We start from the raw sequence: 18,488 nt of genomic DNA, 5'->3' as shown, positions 1-18,488 counted from the left end.
GCAGTTAATTGGTTTAGGTACAATTACTTTTTTACATTGGACCAAACTAGTTTGGATAGCATACTTCCCCATAAATTAAATCAACTCTATTTTGAATATATTTGGATTATCTTTGTCTGATATAAATTTTATTTTTGATGATGTGAAACATTTAAGCCTGAAAAACCTGTAGGGGGGGGGGGATGCTTTTTAGGCACACTGTAGGATAGCAATTATTTGTAGAACCAAATATTTAAAAAGATTATAGGTGCTTGAAGGCCTTCATTTGGGGCTAGTCAATAGTTTGATATAAACATGATGCCTTTTTCTTACATCCTATTTTTCCTGTTAAAGTTGAGCTACAATCTTTAAAATAAGTTCAGTAAACAGCACAGGGCAGAGTAGCTCTGACTTCAGTAAACATTAAAAAACCTCCCGAGCGTTTCTTCTCATAGACAGACAGTGAATCTTTCAAACGAAATCAGCCAACAAACAACACTAGAGCCAAAACGCCAGTTTCTTTAGCACATGTTAACAAATACTAAGAGGGCAAGAATGAGCTTTCTTAAAAATACAACCAAAGTCACCATCTTTTCTAACAAGCTGTGGACAATATCACCCTCTTTATATCAGGATCAATAATATTCTTAAAAAGAAAACAATACAAAATTACTCCTATTTGAAAAAAAGGCCAGTATTCAACCACATCTCATATTTCCATGAGAAGAGCTATTTACTGAAAGTCTCTGAACTAGTAAACAGTCTCTACTCAGTAGACATTTGAAGATCAGCACATCTGAGGCAGACTGTGGTCGACGTGAGCGATTTCTGTGCTGCAAACATGCTTATGAAAACTGTGATAATAATATGTGATTCAGCAGTGAAACTGAATGTGTGATTTAAAAGGAAATTCAACAGTGATCAAAAAAAGATTCAAATAAACATTCATTAGATTACAAATCTGTACAACTGGATTAGATTTCCAGATCTGTTTGTTTAAGAGTCAGAGCAACATGCTGTGAATGGACCGGGCCTGCTTGCTGTAACATGAGAAATAACCGAACTGCACTTTATTGACTGGGGCAGGCTGCCATCGTTCAGTGAGGACCTGCATTGACTGGGGGATGGCTCTGTTTGACTCCATACCTTCCATTGTGCATATCGTGTTGCCGTATGTTTTTTATGAAGTGGATCTTCTTGAAGCTCTTTGGTCGGGGTGAACCAGATAGGGTTCGGCATCTAAAATAAAAACACATAAAAATCAAACAGTAAAAGAAAAGGTGGGCTGTATTCCTCCAATGCATGTGGGGGATTTTGGATTGTACCTGCGTAGAGGAGCATTTTCCTCGATGTCTTCTAGAGTTTCTAGCGAAGAGCGCTGAGAGATGAGTCTCCTTCTGTGAAAACAGGCAGAAGAAGGCAACCTTAAACTCAGAAGACGAGAATTTAAATCTCTCCAGCTCCTAATTGACACAGACTAGATTTGATTACATAAAAACGAGGCACAATTAGCACTGCAAAGAAACATAATTAGAAGATCCAACAATATTCTACAAACTTAAAACAAAGCGTTTCAGAACATTATTTTATTTAAAAACTAATAATAAAAATAATATGCAGAAGGTCACCCAAATTCAGTCTGAACTATTAAACAGGGTATTGCAAACATTTTGTGTTGAAAACATTAATGGAAATACGACAAATCAAATTCTTAATTTTATAACTAATACAGGTCCTTCTCAAAATATTAGCATATTGTGATAAAGTTCATTATTTTCCATAATGTCATGATGAAAATTTAACATTCATATATTTTAGATTCATTGCACACTAACTGAAATATTTCAGGTATTTTATTGTCTTAATACGGATGATTTTGGCATACAGCTCATGAAAACCCAAAATTCCTATCTCACAAAATTAGCATATTTCATCCGACCAATAAAAGAAAAGTGTTTTTAATACAAAAAACGTCAACCTTCAAATAATCATGTACAGTTATGCACTCAATACTTGGTCGGGAATCCTTTTGCAGAAATGACTGCTTCAATGCGGCGTGGCATGGAGGCAATCAGCCTGTGGCACTGCTGAGGTCTTATGGAGGCCCAGGATGCTTCGATAGCGGCCTTTAGCTCATCCAGAGTGTTGGGTCTTGAGTCTCTCAACGTTCTCTTCACAATATCCCACAGATTCTCTATGGGGTTCAGGTCAGGAGAGTTGGCAGGCCAATTGAGCACAGTGATACCATGGTCAGTAAACCATTTACCAGTGGTTTTGGCACTGTGAGCAGGTGCCAGGTCGTGCTGAAAAATGAAATCTTCATCTCCATAAAGCTTTTCAGCAGATGGAAGCATGAAGTGCACCAAAATCTCCTGATAGCTAGCTGCATTGACCTAGCCCTTGATAAAACACAGTGGACCAACACCAGCAGCTGACAAGGCACCACAGACCATCACTGACTGTGGGTACTTGACACTGGACTTCTGGCATTTTGGCATTTCCTTCTCCCCAGTCTTCCTCCAGACTCTGGCACCTTGATTTCTGAATGACATGCAGAATTTGCCTTCATCTGAAAAATGTACTTTGTACCACTGAGCAACAGTCCAGTGCTGCTTCTCTGTAGCCCAGGTCAGGCGCTTCTGCCGCTGTTTCTGGTTCAAAAGTGGCTTGACCTGGGGAATGCGGCACCTGTAGCCAATTTCCTGCATACGCCTGTGCACGGTGGCTCTGGATGTTTCTACTCCAGACTCAGTGCACTGCTTCCGCAGGTCCCCCAAGGTCTGGAATCGGCCCTTCTCCACAATCTTTCTCAGGGTCCGGTCACCTCTTTTCGTTGTGCAGCGTTTTCTGCCACACTTTTTCCTTCCCACAGACTTCCCACTGAGGTGCCTTGATACAGCACTCTGGGAACAGCCTATTCGTTCAGAAATTTCTTTCTGTGTCTTACCCTCTTGCTTGAGAGTGTCAATAGTGGCCTTCTGGACAGCAGTCAGGTCGGCAGTCTTACCCATGATTGGGGTTTTGAGTGATGAACCAGGCTGGGAGTTTTAAAGGCCTCAGGAATCTTTTGCAGATGTTTAGAGTTAACTCGTTGATTCAGATGATTAGGTTCATAGCTCGTTTAGAGACCCTTTTAATGATATGCTAATTTTGTGAGATAGGAATTTTGGGTTTTCATGAGCTGTATGCCAAAATCATCCGTATTAAGACAATAAAAGACCTGAAATATTTCAGTTAGTGTGCAATGAATCTAAAATATATGAAAGTTAAATTTTCATCATGACATTATGGAAAATAATGAACTTTATCACAATATGCTAATATTTTGAGAAGGACCTGTAGTTCCACTGTCTGCAGAGTATAAACCCAAAATGTCTCTCTGCCATGTAATACAGTCATATTCAATGGATTTGAATACTATTGAAAAGTTAATTTATTACAGTTACTCCATCACTAAGTGAATCACTATATAGATTCATTGAACACAAACTGTTGTGAAGTGTTTATTTCTGTTAATTATGATGATTTTCTGCTTGCAGCAAATGAAAACACAGCATTTAGGATTACAATTTTACATCAGACCAGTAAATAAATACATTTTTAAAACTGAAAAATTGGCTTAATGAAGAATGTGTTTAACACCTGCTTAATGGTTGTTATTTTCAAAGGGTGCTATTAATCTGACAAACGACTGTCATCGGAGCCTTTGAAGACTTCGTTTGTACTCTCCAAAACTTTTGAAATTTTGAATTAATAATACACCCGTTAAGACTTTATGGGCAGTTTCAGGTAAAGCCATAATGAGGCCAACTGCTTTTAAACAGTTTTCTATGATTTTTGTAACAGATTTCTGTAAAACAGTCGTAGTTTAGAAGGTGTGACTGAAAGCTCTTATATAACATTTTATGACTGGTGATTAATACACAGACTGTATGGTTCTGTGGTCAGTGATCTCCTCAGTATCATGAATAGCATGTAGTATTTCCCAGGATCAGAGCTGCTAAGAGGATAACAACCTGGTTCCGCGGGCCCTTTGTGTGACACATTTGGTCACAGATGGCCTTTATTTCACACTTTAGCTGCTCGACTCCATTCTGCTGCGGCGACACTTTTGGTATGTGATCGGCTGCCAGTTTGAGAAAATAAACCGACATGTGAAAGCTAAGTATCCTAGAGCTGTTCCAAAATTAGGTTGTAATTGCACGATTAGCTCCACAGTAACAATACTGTCTAACAATTTAGTCTGACCCACAACGATTCACCCCAAAAACCCCCAAAAAATTAAACAGCGAGAAGTTAACCCATTTATGATCTAAATAACATAAATATTACACTTTTCCTCAGCCTTTGCTTAGAACAAGATGGAACCTACCCTGACTCAACTCTCTTCAACACTAGATTTGAAATATTGAAACAGAAATTAATAAAAGGTGTCAAATAAATGTGCTTGACAATCTCCAGAGTTAAACAACCACATCCTCAGTGATTGCTGTACAGCTGAGAAGACTGAATGAACTCATTGTTTACGTGAAGATTAGGATGAGAAGATGAATTACAATGTTTATTAGGAACCTAACTGTTATAAACCCAAATGAAGAACAGCAATGCCTGATAAAAAAAGGCTGGAGCAATAAACTTTAAGTCTAAATAAGTAGAACAGACGTCAGCTGCGTCTCTGTTTGATTGTCATAATAAAAGGCCTGACCTGACCTCTGCCCGAGGGTCGAAGGAGAGCGATCATGTGATTTATGGTAAGTTTTAATCATCCTTCATTGGCCACCCTCAGATGAGGACAGGCAGGATAAGGATCCATAGCTGCAGGTTTCAACATAGAGCATGTTTTCTTTTAATGCATCACTTTAATTATGGAATTACCTAATCTTGCAAAAAGGCCCAGAGCTATTCAGATTATCTTTAGCTTAATCTTTTTCAATGTAGTTCTACCTAAACAGTGATATTTTCTTAATTGTTACACTGTTTCTAATATTTATGGACAGCAGCTTGCTGCTTTGGCGTTTAAACCTTTCTCCATTTTGATTCCTGCAACTGCATGCAGTAATTAGAGTCTGAATATGAAAATATTTCTTCTTGAAAAATTCTGTTGCATTCATAATAAGCTAATTTTTTAATAACATTTTCAGTTTGTCTACTTAGTCTGTTGCTCTCAGTATTGCAGTGAGAAGGAAAGACTGGTGAATTTACTATATATGAGTTTATTGTCAGGTCAAGCTAACATAAGACTGATGGGCTTTTAAATGACCATTTTTAATATATTCTTATGGATCAGTTACAGTTAGATACCTACAATTATTTCCTAAATTATTTATTCTTATACACATGTAAAAATGGTTTCAATTTTTATTTACATTTTAAAAAGAAAATGGCATGTCAAAAAATATTCTTACTCTTCTCAATAATCAATGGAAAGTACTTATTGACATCACAGAAATCAAACCTTTCTTATATTTGCATCTTCCTGCTGGTATGAAGTGATTTGTCTTTAGTGATGAGCTCCAAGCCTCACCCTACTCTTCAGCTCCCTTCACTATCGGACTAAAGTCCTGACTCTGGCTGGGCCACTCCAAAAATATTAACATTACTTCTAGTCAGAAGAAATGTCTGTAAAATTAAAATAAATACTTGAAATTTTCCAGAGGTATGAATTTTTGTGCTAAACTGTACCTGCTTAATGTCTTTACAGCTGTTTCAACAAAGTATTACAGTAATTTCACATTTATTACTGAATCTTTAGCTGTCTTTAGACTAACTATATGTTCTCTCTTTTTTTTGTGTCATTAATCTACCAGCCAGGTAAATCTCTGTTTGAGGTTTCTTCTTGTTAAAACTGAGTTGTTCCTTTCTACTGTCACTGTATGCTTTCTCAGAAGGAGGCATTGCTGCAAAGCTGGCCCGGGTTTTTTGCGTCGGTAACTTTCAACCAACTAGCATTGTAATCTGATTTAGACCATTTTATGTCTCTGTTTGTACAATAGGACTGTGTTTGTATAAATCTGATTTATTGTATATTTCTGTGTAATCAGACATGAACTGGACCTTTTTGTAAAATACCCTAAAATGACATTTGTTGAGATTTGGTGTTATATAAAAAAACTGAACTGAAAACCTAACTGGTGTGTGATTTTAGTAGGAGACATTCACAATGCTAAAGTAGACCACATATTGTAGATAAAACAGAGTTATTTTACTGCATTTTAAATATACAGACTTTTTAAAGCATAAACACATAGTATTGATTTTATTCACTTTAAAGTAATGTCACACTAGGGACTGTTTGGGCAAATGTCTCATCTATCAGGGACAAAAACAAATCTTGATAGGCACATCCCTACAACAAATAGGTTAGTCTCTGTTCTGTGAGACATTTTGTCTTTTTTCCAACCCAAACCTATAAATTGAAATGTTATTTACTAGCGAGCTGATCGCGATGCTTCCTGTTTGCTTTGACGCAACTCCAGCTTTAATATTCAGACTAAAACCAAGCTCAGTGGATAAACAGCTGCCGTTCTTAATGCAAGACGTTTTTCTGGAAAGCACAAAATTCTGGAGACAAAAACAACAGCCACTCATTCATTCACAACTCAAGGAGCAAAGGTCAGAACAATCAGTCTCCAGACCTTCGGTTAGACATTAACTGGTTTGAATATGAAGCTTCAAAGATGGCTTGTAACCTCCAGTCCCTTTCAAACAATTCTTTGCTATTCTTGCCTAAAGTGATTTTGTATAAGCATGATCTCTACTTATGAAACATTTAATCAATTCTGCTATGAATGCAATAAAATTATCTTGTAATAAAGACATTCATAAAAGGGATTTCCAATCCTGCCCAGCCGTGTCGTTCATAAAGCTATAAATATAGAGGGCTGTTTGGAAGGGGAGATTAGAAGGTTTGACACGAACAACCTGTTGGCAGCTCGCCACAGGACAGATTCCATATTGCAACTGGGTTAAAGGAAATGTAAAGATCTGGATTTATTCACACATACCAAGCTCTGCCAAAGGGGGAGTTTAATAATCTGATGTGAAACAAAAAAAAAACAATTCGAGGAAGCTGTGCTTTTCCGATCCTCAAGAAAAACTGAACAAATAGAATAGATCAGCAAACTTAAAAAAATAATTGGGCACAGAAATACTATAAGAAACGTTCCTCATATAACAATCAAAACTGAAACCATTAGTTTCTCATTGGAAAGCTTAGCAAGCGATAGTGGGGAAACAAGAAAAAAATAACTTCCAATGAAAATGCGGTGTGATTCCTTCAAGATGATGGGATGAGCTCAAATTAGATGGAAAAGCTGAAGTGGAGCATATAGGGTCATACAGGGCTGGACTGCAGAAAACTGTTAAAATAGTTAAAATTTTACCAGAAACATAATTTAAAAATAATTTAATGTCTCCTTCTGACCACAATATTCCCTTTTGATGTTTTAATGGTAAAAATGTACATTCACAAATGTAAACTTTGAACTGAACAAAATCAGTGATTTTTTAAATGATTTTAAAAATGTTATCAACCAGAAATGCAAACTAAATATTTTCTAATTTTAACCACCAAAAAAGGTTATTCATCAAAGATTTTTGAAATGTTAATAGAAATATGTAAAAATGTTTTTGATGATATTATTAGGGAAAAATAGAAAAAAATACAGTAATATAATTTTTTGTCAACAGGATAGAGCACTATGACAAATATTTTGACACAGTTGGTTCCATGAGAGTTTAAGGTACACAGACATGGAGGCTTTAATGCTTTTCTGTCATAAATCTGAGCACAACAGCAAGTAATCAGCCTGCTCTCTTTAAGAAACCCTGCTCTGATTTTTACATGTAGTTCTACGGAGAAGTAGAGATTTTCTTGCTCTTAAGGTATGAAGTTCAAAGACAATGCTATTTAAAAGTCACAACATGTGAATGGGGATGCATTTTCCTATGTTTGGATGCATAAATTATTGATGCATTATTAAAGGTGGGGCAAGAAGAAGAATTAGTTCCCAAAACCTGTGGAATGTAGGAGTTCAGCTAAACAGTACAGTGGTAGATGTCATCAGCTTTAGGTGGGAAAGTTTATGATGAAAAAAAATAACTAATCTGTGATTTTACAAAAAAGTTAAATAACCTAAAAATAGCTCAATGTTTTGTGATCCGTTTAAAGTACAGATGTTTCTACCTAAAGTTGGGGAGAGGTAGTTAGCCTTCAAAGAGCACAGTGTGTGTGAATGATTTGAAGGCTTCCTCCCTTCATTTTCTTTAGGAAACATAACTTTTAGAAATGGTAACTAGTATTTTTAAAAAGTACAAAACTTATAATTACTTTAATTGAAAGCACACATGTGGTTAATGAGTGTAATGAGTGGAACACTGTAAACGCTAAGTGTTTAAAAAGCACCAACTACATGGTAGAAGTTAGTGACCAAAGAATTGCAAAGGTTACAAACATGCTGGACCTTGTTACACCATTTCATTTTCAGCTCCTGAGGGCCGTCCTGACCACATGTTGACAGCTCAAACAATGTAAGACTCTGAAGGAAAATGAAGCCTTCTTATATAACCCTGTGATTATGCCAACCATGACCTCACCACGCAACAATCAACCTCATAAACCAAAGTATGTGACCTAATCACACAAAACATGAGAGGACCATTATGTTAGCTCATGCTCCCTTGTTTCCAGCCAGTTTGTTAAATCACTGAATAGTGGATGTTTCTGAGACAAAAAAATATTCATCACATTTCCACCTTAGAGTCTGAGGGTGTCAAGAAGCCCCTGTCCTCTTGGGGATTAAATTCTGGAGACACATCAGAGCCTCTGCCACTTCCTGAGTGGGAGCAGGACTCAAGGCCAAAAACTCTGAAGGGAGAGTGTGTCTCTAATTCCTCAGAGAGAGGAAGCGGAGAGCAGAAAATACAGAGCCCAGAGCCAGGTTGCTTCTCAGAAAGCACGGGCATCCTGCCTCTCCCAGCTAGGGACCTCTCAGTCATGTTTCCACCAGCTGCCCTCAAAAAAACAAACCCGGCACTGTGTGGAGAGTGCTCGTCTGTCCGCGCACCAGTGGAACGTGGTCGGGCTCTATAGTAGGTTACTCATTTCTCAGCATTTGGATTCATTTTTTGTGACTGTCCTTCAAAAGCAGGGCACATTCAGAGTTCATCCACTTTGTGCTGTATTTATTAACGGAGCAACAGAAGTTGTTAAAGGAGTAGACCCGTGGGGTTGCTTAATAATGGGAGAATAGAAATCTCTCCTTAGAATGATTTGTTGTCTTCTAAAAATTCTACCTGTAGGAATTTGAAAAACAGATTAAAAGTAAAATAAAGAGGACATATCGTGTAAAATCCACTATTTTTTAGCCCTTAAATACATTTTGTTGTGTACTTGGAGTCTTTAGTAGTGAAGAAAAGTTGCATTTAGTCTCTCCAGGTGCTGCGCAGACATCTTAATAATCTGTTAGGGTCATATTTTTCAATCCGTTCAGTTTTCTCTATCATCTGTTACGTTTGTTGAAATATTACATTACAACATTTGCTGTAGAACTGCTAAACATGGTCATGAACATCCGACTATTCTTGCGAATCCGCTATATTTATTCAAGTATGCCTACGCTGCTAGGGGATAAGTTTTGTTCGGTTGTTGGGGGAATTGACCCACACAATTCATTACACCGTCCCCCAGCATCAGAACAGGCTCTTTAACATGTAAGGCGGGAAGGACAAGTCTTCTGCTGTCAACATCTTTAATTAATTTGGGAATAAAACGTTTCTGCGCCGCTAGATAATTGTACCTCTGTTATCAAACTACAAAAATGGCCAAACGGGGTGGAGTGGAACGCTCTTTGACCTAGAGGGAGCGGGGCGTGAAGTGCCTCGATAGCATTTAAAGAGATCGCACCAAATGAGTGGCTCTCAGACGCACCTCAGAACAGGTAAAAGAGGAACCTGTGAAGCTTCAATAACAAGGAATTCAGACCAAACGTTGCAGTTCCACTTTATATAGACCACAACTGAGTGATTTAAGCGTGAAAAGGAAGGATTTCAGTCATATATTATTATATTACTTTTTTCCCAAATATCTTGCGTGTCCTGCGTGCCCAGTGCCCTCTATGTTTTAAATACAATCCTGGACACCTGATTACATTAACTCTGCAGCATTAACAGCCATTAAAAACAGGAGCCTATTTATAAAGTACTAGTTTAAATCAGGGGGGCATCTGGAAGCTCCTGGGTCTGCCTGGGGCGCAGGATTTAGAAACACAGATTTAAGAGATGTGTTTTTATTATTGTCTTATTTTTAACTGAACTGTTAGCTTCTTTAAAATGTATACACATATGTGTCAGTTTCTTCCTGCATCTTCTCCCTCTTTTATTTCACATGAAGTGAATTTATTTCTGCATTCATTTATTAGTTGTCTTATTTTATGGCATGCATTCCTTCCTCATTATGCATGAAGGAGGCTGTGAGCAGAGTGCAACATGGGAGAGGAGGATGTTCCAGCACCCTCAGTAGTCAATGGATTTGCAAGGGTGATATACGTTTTACTCAATTGTGTTTTTTTCCCGGTTTCTGGCCCTCATTTGTAAAAATAGATTCATGCATTGTGTGAGAACTAAATAAAGCCCAAATAAAAATCTGAAAGAGAGCCCCCTCTCATTTGCTTAAGGGAAGGAAAAGGCATGCAAGCAATATATGAAAAAAGTAGCTCTAGACTTTGGCAGCTTCTGTCATCCATAGTTCTATGCACAGACATTTTGAAAATGAAAAGACTGTAAACTGTAAAATATATATTTGTTTCCTTATTTGAGACCGTATAACGTTAGAATATCTAAGTTTTTAGTGTTTAATGTATATTTTAGCCTGCGATGGACTGGCGACCTGTCCAGGATGTACCCCGCTTCTCGCCCATAGACTGCTAGAGATAGGCACCAGCTTCCCCGTGACCCACTATGGAATAAGCGGTAGAAAATGACTGACTGACTGACTGTATATTTTAGCCCCAGACTACTACAACCTGTTAGTTTGGGTAACTTCCACTCTCCAAAGAAGGGGAAATAACAGTTTACTAAGTGTTTCACCATGAAGCAGAGCTTTCTGAAGAAGTGTGGCTGAGACCAGAGGGTGGAGGGGGGCGGGTCTCTGATTGGGAAAAAAACTGCAGAAAGCAGGCTGAGAGTCATTAGCAGACATCTGTCTTGCTTCTGAGATCAACTGAAACCCTCCCTCGATCTGTCCATGTGGCTAAACACAAACATGAAGTAGACAAAAGGGTGCAAATGAGAGAGTCGCATAAAACGGCTAGCCCCTGCAGCACGTGGTGTTGGACATGGGTGTAGAGTTACAGGATGTTAGCGTCACACAGAGTAAAAAGCAAGTGTGTGCTAAGCTTTAAGTCATTCACATAAAAAAGATGCGAAGAAAACAAAACAACAAAATAAAACAGAAACCATCTGATTCGTGTGGACTTTGGTGAGGCATGGCCATGATACCACCTGAATGGGTGGCAGCTCAACTCTCCTCCTGCTGTGTAGTGTTGTGTCTAAGCCAACTGTGTTGCCTGGAACTAAAAGTAACTTCTCAAAACAGCTGGCTGTACCAAACCTGCACGAAAACAGTTCACAGTGTCTGTTCATTCATGTGGAAGAGCAGGAAAAGAAACGATGATTACTTGAAATTCCTTGGATTTGTTTGAGTTTATCAGAAAGAAGATATTGTAATTTGGTAGCACTTGAGCTGACAATAAATGTAAACCCTTGTTTTTTATTTATTTTAAAACACGAGTATCAGAGTAGCCAGCAGGGGGCCCCCAAGGGCACCTGATTTTCACAAGAGTTTTCAAGATCCGCTCTAAGAATCACGTCACACCTCAGCGCAGCGTGTCTATTAAGTGTGAAAGTTAGTAGAATCTGATATGTTTGGCAGTTTTTTTGTGCAGGAAGCTATCAGCAACACATGATTATGATGTATACATTTTATGCATATAAATCACCAATAAGAACATGTTTCACAAATAAATATTGCAACATACTATGTGCCAGTGGTTAAATATAAAACAAACCACCAGAAGTACCAATAAAAAGTTTGCACCTACAAATTTCACAATGTTTTACATGCGCGGCAGATTTAAAAGATACCAAACCCACTGTCGCCCTGAGATCTCAGACTTTCCTAGCCTTATTTCAGACTATAGGGGGCGTTCCTTCTCATATTTCTTCCTGGGAACTAGACAATTCAAGTCCTAGGAGAGCGCACCATGAGATCTCGGAACTTCATATTTGATTTCAAGCTAACCATGAATTATCCTACTTTTAAATTCACTCTAATGTTTTCCAATTACTGGAATTACTTGTTAGTTGTTGTCTTCCGATAATCTGGGACCGGGTCGCAGGGGCAGCAGTCCAAGCAGAGACGCCCAGACATCCCTCTCCCCAGACACCTCCTCCAGCTCCTCTGAGTGAAGCCCGAGGCGTTCCCAGGCCAGCCGAGAGACATAGTCCCTCCAGCGTGTCCTGGGCCGTCCCCTGGGCCTCCTCCAGGTGAGACGTGCCTGGAACACCTCCCGAGGAAGGCGTCCAGGAGGTATCCGATACAGATGCCTAAGCCACCTCAGCTGACTCCTCTATAGGGAGGAGCAGTGGCTCTACTCCGAGCTCATCCCGGATACTTACTGAAACTATTACTAATTATATCATAAACATACCCAAATTATCATTCATCTGTTTTTCTTGTTCGTTTCTGTTAGTGACATTGACAGGTGCCATTGTTGACGTTTTGCTCTAACAAAACCATGTTGGATTAGCTGACAATGAATGAATTTCATATGCAAGTTTATGAAGTTCCAATATTCATGATTTGACACGTTGGCACATACAGTACTGTGCAAATGTTTTAGGCAGGTGTGAAACATTGCTGTAAATAAAGAATGCTTTCAGAAATATAAATGATGATTGTTTGTTTTTATCAATTTACAAAATGATAAGTGAGCGAACCCAAACAGCGGCAGAGCCCTGATCTCAACATCCTCAAGTGCGTCTGGGATTACATGATGAGACAGAAGGAAGTGAGAAAACCTACATCCACAGAAGATCAGTGGTTAGTTCTCCAAGATATCTGAAACAACCTACCAGCCGAGTTCCTTCAAAAACCGTGTGTAAGTGTGCCTAGAATTGACGCCTTTTTGAAGGCAAAGGGTGGTCACACCAAATATCGATTTAATTTAGATTTCTCTTTTGTTCATTCACCCCATTTTGTTGATTAATGAAAATAAATGATTAACACTTCCTTTTTTGAAAGCATTCTTTGTTTACAGCATTTTTTTCACACCTGCCTAAAACTTTTGCACAGCACAGTACCTGTCCAAATTCCTTTAGAAATTAAAAACAGCTTTAATCTCAATTTCCGAGATTATTTTAATTTTAAATTTAAAATACAAGACATGATCAGAAAGCCTTGAGCAGAATATTTTCTGTCACTTTTTTCAAATGGAGAAAATATCATATGCTTAACTAACAAATGTGACTTTCGCATTTCAAATGACTATTAAGAGTCATTAACCAACATTTACTCTAACCATTAAAAAGGTAGGACATTCATCAGATAGCGTTTGTTAAATGCTTCATGGTGTTTCATTTGTTTAAATTAAGTCATTTTTTGTGACTTTACTCACAACTATTCACAGGTTTCAATGAAAATCAAGGGACATAAATTAGCTGAGAATTTCATCCGTCCTCATTTTAAGTCTACAAACATGATCCTGGCATCATTTGAAAGCTTTTTCATCGCTTTTTCAGATTCAATTTATCTCCTTAATCCAAACGTAAAGTGAGTGATCACATTCTGTCATGACATGGATTTAGGTACTTTATAACTAATAAGATATATTAGCAAAAACTGTCAAAACAAAATGACTTCATCAGAAATGGAATACAAGACGTTTCAAATGACACCAAGACGATTTGTGTAGATTAAAATTAAGACAGCTACAAAGTTTTAAAAGCTGAACTTCTCAGATCATTTATGCTCCTCGTTTAACACAGAAACTGGTGAAAAGTTGTGACCCACAAGAAAGAATTAGTTTAAAATTAAAGCAAACATCCGTCATGGCTATGAAACATTCAACAAATAATCAGTGATAAATGTTTTTAAAGGAGTCACAATAAACCTCAGTTAACTGAGGTTTTATTCTGCCTCGAGGTCACTTTAAGCAAAATATGATATTTGCACCATTAACAAACAGAGTTTCCTTTTCAATGTAAATATAATAGTTAAGTTCTTTAATTGGGACAAAAGTATTTCCAATCATTGATGGAATAAAAGCGGAGTGGTGGATTTTGTCATAGCCAAAACTATTTGGTAGATTAAAAAAGTAAATCCTACTAGCTTTCAGGTGAATCTAACATGTTTTTTGTTGAACCAAAACTTCAACAGTAAGCCTTGGCTATGTCACCAGCAGGAAAGAAAGAAAAAAGAAGGATTTTAACTTAATATTATCAAGAGGAATTCTTGAAACTGCAAACAGGAATAGCAAATAAAAAGCCGTTTCTGTTGAATGGTGCAGCCAGTTGCAAAATCACAAATGGAGCAACTAGAGCACAAAGGACAGCTGCACACTTGCTGATTTTTAAATGCCTAGTGTAAATGGGACCCCCAAATGATATTCTGCTAAGGGCCCCATATGCAACTGTGGGCCGGCCCCGGCAGGCATGGAAGTTGAGTTGTAAGCATCAGCCCATTAGTGTCTTATAGTTTGGAAACACTAATTGCCTAAAATGATCAGAAAAACAGATAATCTGACTCCATAGACTCTGCAATAAAACATATATTTCACCAAGATTTTACCAAATACAGGTCCTTCTCAAAATATTAGCATATTGTGATAAAGTTCATTATTTTCCATACTGTCATGATGAAAATGTAACATTCATATATTTTAGATTCATTGCACACTAACTGAAATATTTCAGGTCTTTTATTGTCTTAATACGGATGATTTTGGCATACAGCTCATGAAAACCCAAAATTCCTATCTCACAAAATTAGCATATCATTAAAAGGGTCTCTAAACGAGCTATGAACCTAATCATCTGAATCAACGAGTTAACTCTAAACACCTGCAAAAGATTCCTGAGGCCTTTAAAACTCCCAGCCTGGTTCATCACTCAAAACCCCAATCATGGGTAAGACTGCTGACCTGACTGCTGTCCAGAAGGCAACTATTGACACCCTCAAGCAAGAGGGTAAGACACAGAAAGAAATTTCTGAACGAATAGGCTGTTCCCAGAGTGCTGTATCAAGGCACCTCAGTGGGAAGTCTGTGAGAAGGAAAAAGTGTGGCAGAAAACGCTGCACAACGAGAAGAGGTGACCGGACCCTGAGGAAGATTGTGGAGAAGGGCCGATTCCAGACCTTGGGGGACCTGCGGAAGCAGTGGACTGAGTCTGGAGTAGAAACATCTAGAGCCACCGTGCACAGGCGTGTGCAGGAAATGGGCTACAGGTGCCGCATTCCCCAGGTCAAGCCACTTTTGAACCAGAAACAGCAGCAGAAGCGCCTGACCTGGGCTACAGAGAAGCAGCACTGGACTGTTGCTCAGTGGTCCAAAGTACTTTTTTCAGATGAAAGCAAATTCTGCATGTCATTCGGAAATCAAGGTGCCAGAGTCCGGAGGAAGACTGGGGAGAAAGAAATGCCAAAATGCCAGAAGTCCAGTGTCAAGTACCCACAGTCAGTGATGGTCTGGGGTGCCGTGTCAGCTGCTGGTGTTGGTCCACTGTGTTTTATCAAGGGCAGGGTCAATGCAGCTAGCTATCAGGAGATTTTGGAGCACTTCATGCTTCCATCTGCTGAAAAGCTTTATGGAGATGAAGATTTCATTTTTCAGCACGACCTGGTACCTGCTCACAGTGCCAAAACCACTGGTAAATGGTTTACTGACCATGGTATCACTGTGCTCAATTGCCCTGCCAACTCTCCTGACCTGAACCCCATAGAGAATCTGTGGGATATTGTGAAGAGAACGTTGAGAGACTCAAGACCCAACACTCTGGATGAGCTAAAGGCCGCTATCGAAGCATCCTGGGCCTCCATAAGACCTCAGCAGTGCCACAGGCTGATTGCCTCCATGCCACGCCGCATTGAAGCAGTCATTTCTGCAAAAGGATTCCCGACCTAGTATTGAGTGCATAACTGTACATGATTATTTGAAGGTTGACGTTTTTTGTATTAAAAACACTTTTCTTTTATTGGTCGGATGAAATATGCTAATTTTGTGAGATAGGAATTTTGGGTTTTCATGAGCTGTATGCCAAAATCATCCGTATTAAGACAATAAAAGACCTGAAATATGTCAGTTAGTGTGCAATGAATCTAAAATATATGAATGTTAAATTTTCATCATGACATTATGAAAAATAATGAACTTTATCACAATATGCTAATATTTTGAGAAGGACCTGTACATTGTAGTGCATGTCCTAAACCACTACGCAGTGGAAAATAACAATATTATACAAGACAATTTAACAAAAGGATTATTATTATTATTATTAGTACAGAAATTTTACTTTTTGGCGTAGGCAATCATGGAAAAGACTTCTGGTCTGACAACTGGTCCCAGGACTGGTCATTGCTGCCTTGAGAGGATTGTCAAGCAAAGCCCATTCAATAGTTTGGGGGACATTCACAAGGTTTGGACTGCAGCTGGAGTCATTCCATCAGGGGCCACCACACAGACTTTGCCTGTGGCAGTCTTAATTTGTAACCTACACACAGGATCTTGGTGTTATTTCAATATTTTGTGCTGTTTTGTGTCTGTAGTCTTCTCTGAAAGATGACATTTTTTGTTTGCTGAAGGTTTTGGAAAATTTACCAACACAGGTAAGGAGAATTTAAAATAGATCTTGGTGATGTTGTGGCAGCCCCAGAGTGACTTGGGAACTCTTATGCCTTCTTGTACTTGCATTTGTGTGTCTCATAAGTTGCAAACACTGGTTGCTTCAAAATTAGCATAAAAACAGATAATGTGAATCAGAATATGTGCATATCCAAAGACACCACACAGTGGTAAATTAGAACATTACATCAGATGACAACATTTTATGGAGATAAATTTGTCTCAATATTATTCAATAAAACAAAAAACTAGTCTCAATTAAAAAAATAAATTGTGGTCAAAACTTTTGTAATATTCAATAAAAAAAAAACTAATCTCAATCAAAACATATTAAGTTGTGATCAAAACTTTCAGAGTTGTAACAATTTATTTTTTTTAAATGGAATATTTTATTTTGGGGAGAAAAAAAATTTGTTTGAAAAATCCTTTTTTGATTAAAATGACTCATTTTTTCTCACGAAGAGAAAAAAGTTATTTGCAAAACATAAACTTTTATTTTATTTATGTAAGTGGGACCACTATGTTAAATTTGGCTTTGGGCCCCATGCAACCTTGAGCCACTCCTAGGAAGCATGAAACAGGACAATGCATTCATGCAGAGGCTCTTGGAGGTTAAAAACACCAGTTACTTAAAATGATCACAAATCCTGATGATGTGACTGTGAAGAATCTGCAGACAAGCGTTAAGTTTATAACAAGATATTGCCAGATGTGTTGCAGTGCATTTCTCCAAACACTACACAGTGAAGTAAAGCCACTATTTACATTTACCTTGACCTCTGCTGATCTATCTGTCCGCCATCCAGGCTGACGCTCGGGGAGAACTGTCTGGAGTAGGGAGCAGGAAGGATTCCCTGAGTGTAAGTCTGCAGCCTCCCCCTGGTCGCGACTGGGACCGCGGAGAAAGGCGAGTTGAGCGTGGAGGGCATAAAAGCGTCGCCCTCCGTGTCTGCAGCCGCTGTGGCACCCGTACCACCGCTGCCCCAGCTGGCGAGGCGAGCCTGGTTTGCTAAAGCGAGCGCCTGGGTGGCCGTGGTCGCAGCAGCAGCAGCAGCAGCGGCGGCGGCAGCCGCAGAAGCAGCTGCAGCCTCGGCGGTGCCAGCAGCGCCTTGCGCACCGTAGCCCTCCAGAGAAACCAGGCTCTGTCTAGTCCGTTCTTCCAGCGAGTTATCCTCCAGGTTCTGGTTGTCTGCATCGTCCTGCACGGGTCGGCCGTCTAAAGAAATGTTGCTGAGAAAAGAAAGCGCCGCTTGTCTCCTCCTCGGGTCTATGCGTTTCCGTGTAAGCTCAATGCTGGAGTGCTTCATCTGCTGAAGCGTGGCTGTGGATGTGTTGCTGCTTGTGGCAGCCGCCATGGTTCGCTCCCAGCACTCCGAGTCTTAGATAGTGTTCAGATCGTGTTTGTGTGGGTGAATGGAGGAGCCTGTCTTTTAAGTACATGCGTTTAACTGGGTGAAAACAGGGAGGTCACGTGGCCCAGTATTGTGGCAGCACAGGGAAAATCTGGACCAATGAGCGTTGAGGAAAAGAAGTGCAGGTTTTTTTTGTTTTTTTTTTACGTTTTCCTGACTACTGAAGCCTCTCTTCTCTGACAGGGCCAAATAACATGAA

At 39.0% G+C, this 18,488-nt stretch overlaps 1 protein-coding gene across 2 annotated transcripts in view; it reads right to left on the bottom strand.

Moving 5' to 3' along the window:
* The window catches only part of cables1 (Cdk5 and Abl enzyme substrate 1), a 36,379-nt gene extending 18,024 nt beyond the window's left edge, over nucleotides 1-18,355 (bottom strand). Inside the window, exons 1-3 of one of the 2 annotated variants that reach the window (XM_047369096.1) lie at nucleotides 17,649-18,355; nucleotides 1,305-1,376; nucleotides 1,126-1,218 (exon numbers count right to left, since the gene is read on the bottom strand). In XM_047369096.1, coding sequence (XP_047225052.1) covers nucleotides 1,126-1,218; nucleotides 1,305-1,376; nucleotides 17,649-18,232 — 749 coding nt within the window. In that variant the 5' untranslated portion in view covers nucleotides 18,233-18,355. The remainder of the gene's footprint in view (nucleotides 1-1,125; nucleotides 1,219-1,304; nucleotides 1,377-17,648) is intronic. The other variant, XM_047369097.1, reaches the window with a different exon arrangement.
* Nucleotides 18,356-18,488: the final 133 nt, after the last annotated feature.

The sequence above is a fragment of the Girardinichthys multiradiatus genome, chromosome 6 (assembly GCF_021462225.1).
Source record: "Girardinichthys multiradiatus isolate DD_20200921_A chromosome 6, DD_fGirMul_XY1, whole genome shotgun sequence".
Classification (NCBI taxonomy): Eukaryota; Metazoa; Chordata; class Actinopteri; order Cyprinodontiformes; family Goodeidae; genus Girardinichthys; species Girardinichthys multiradiatus.
This window is presented reverse-complemented; position numbering and strand designations above follow the sequence as displayed.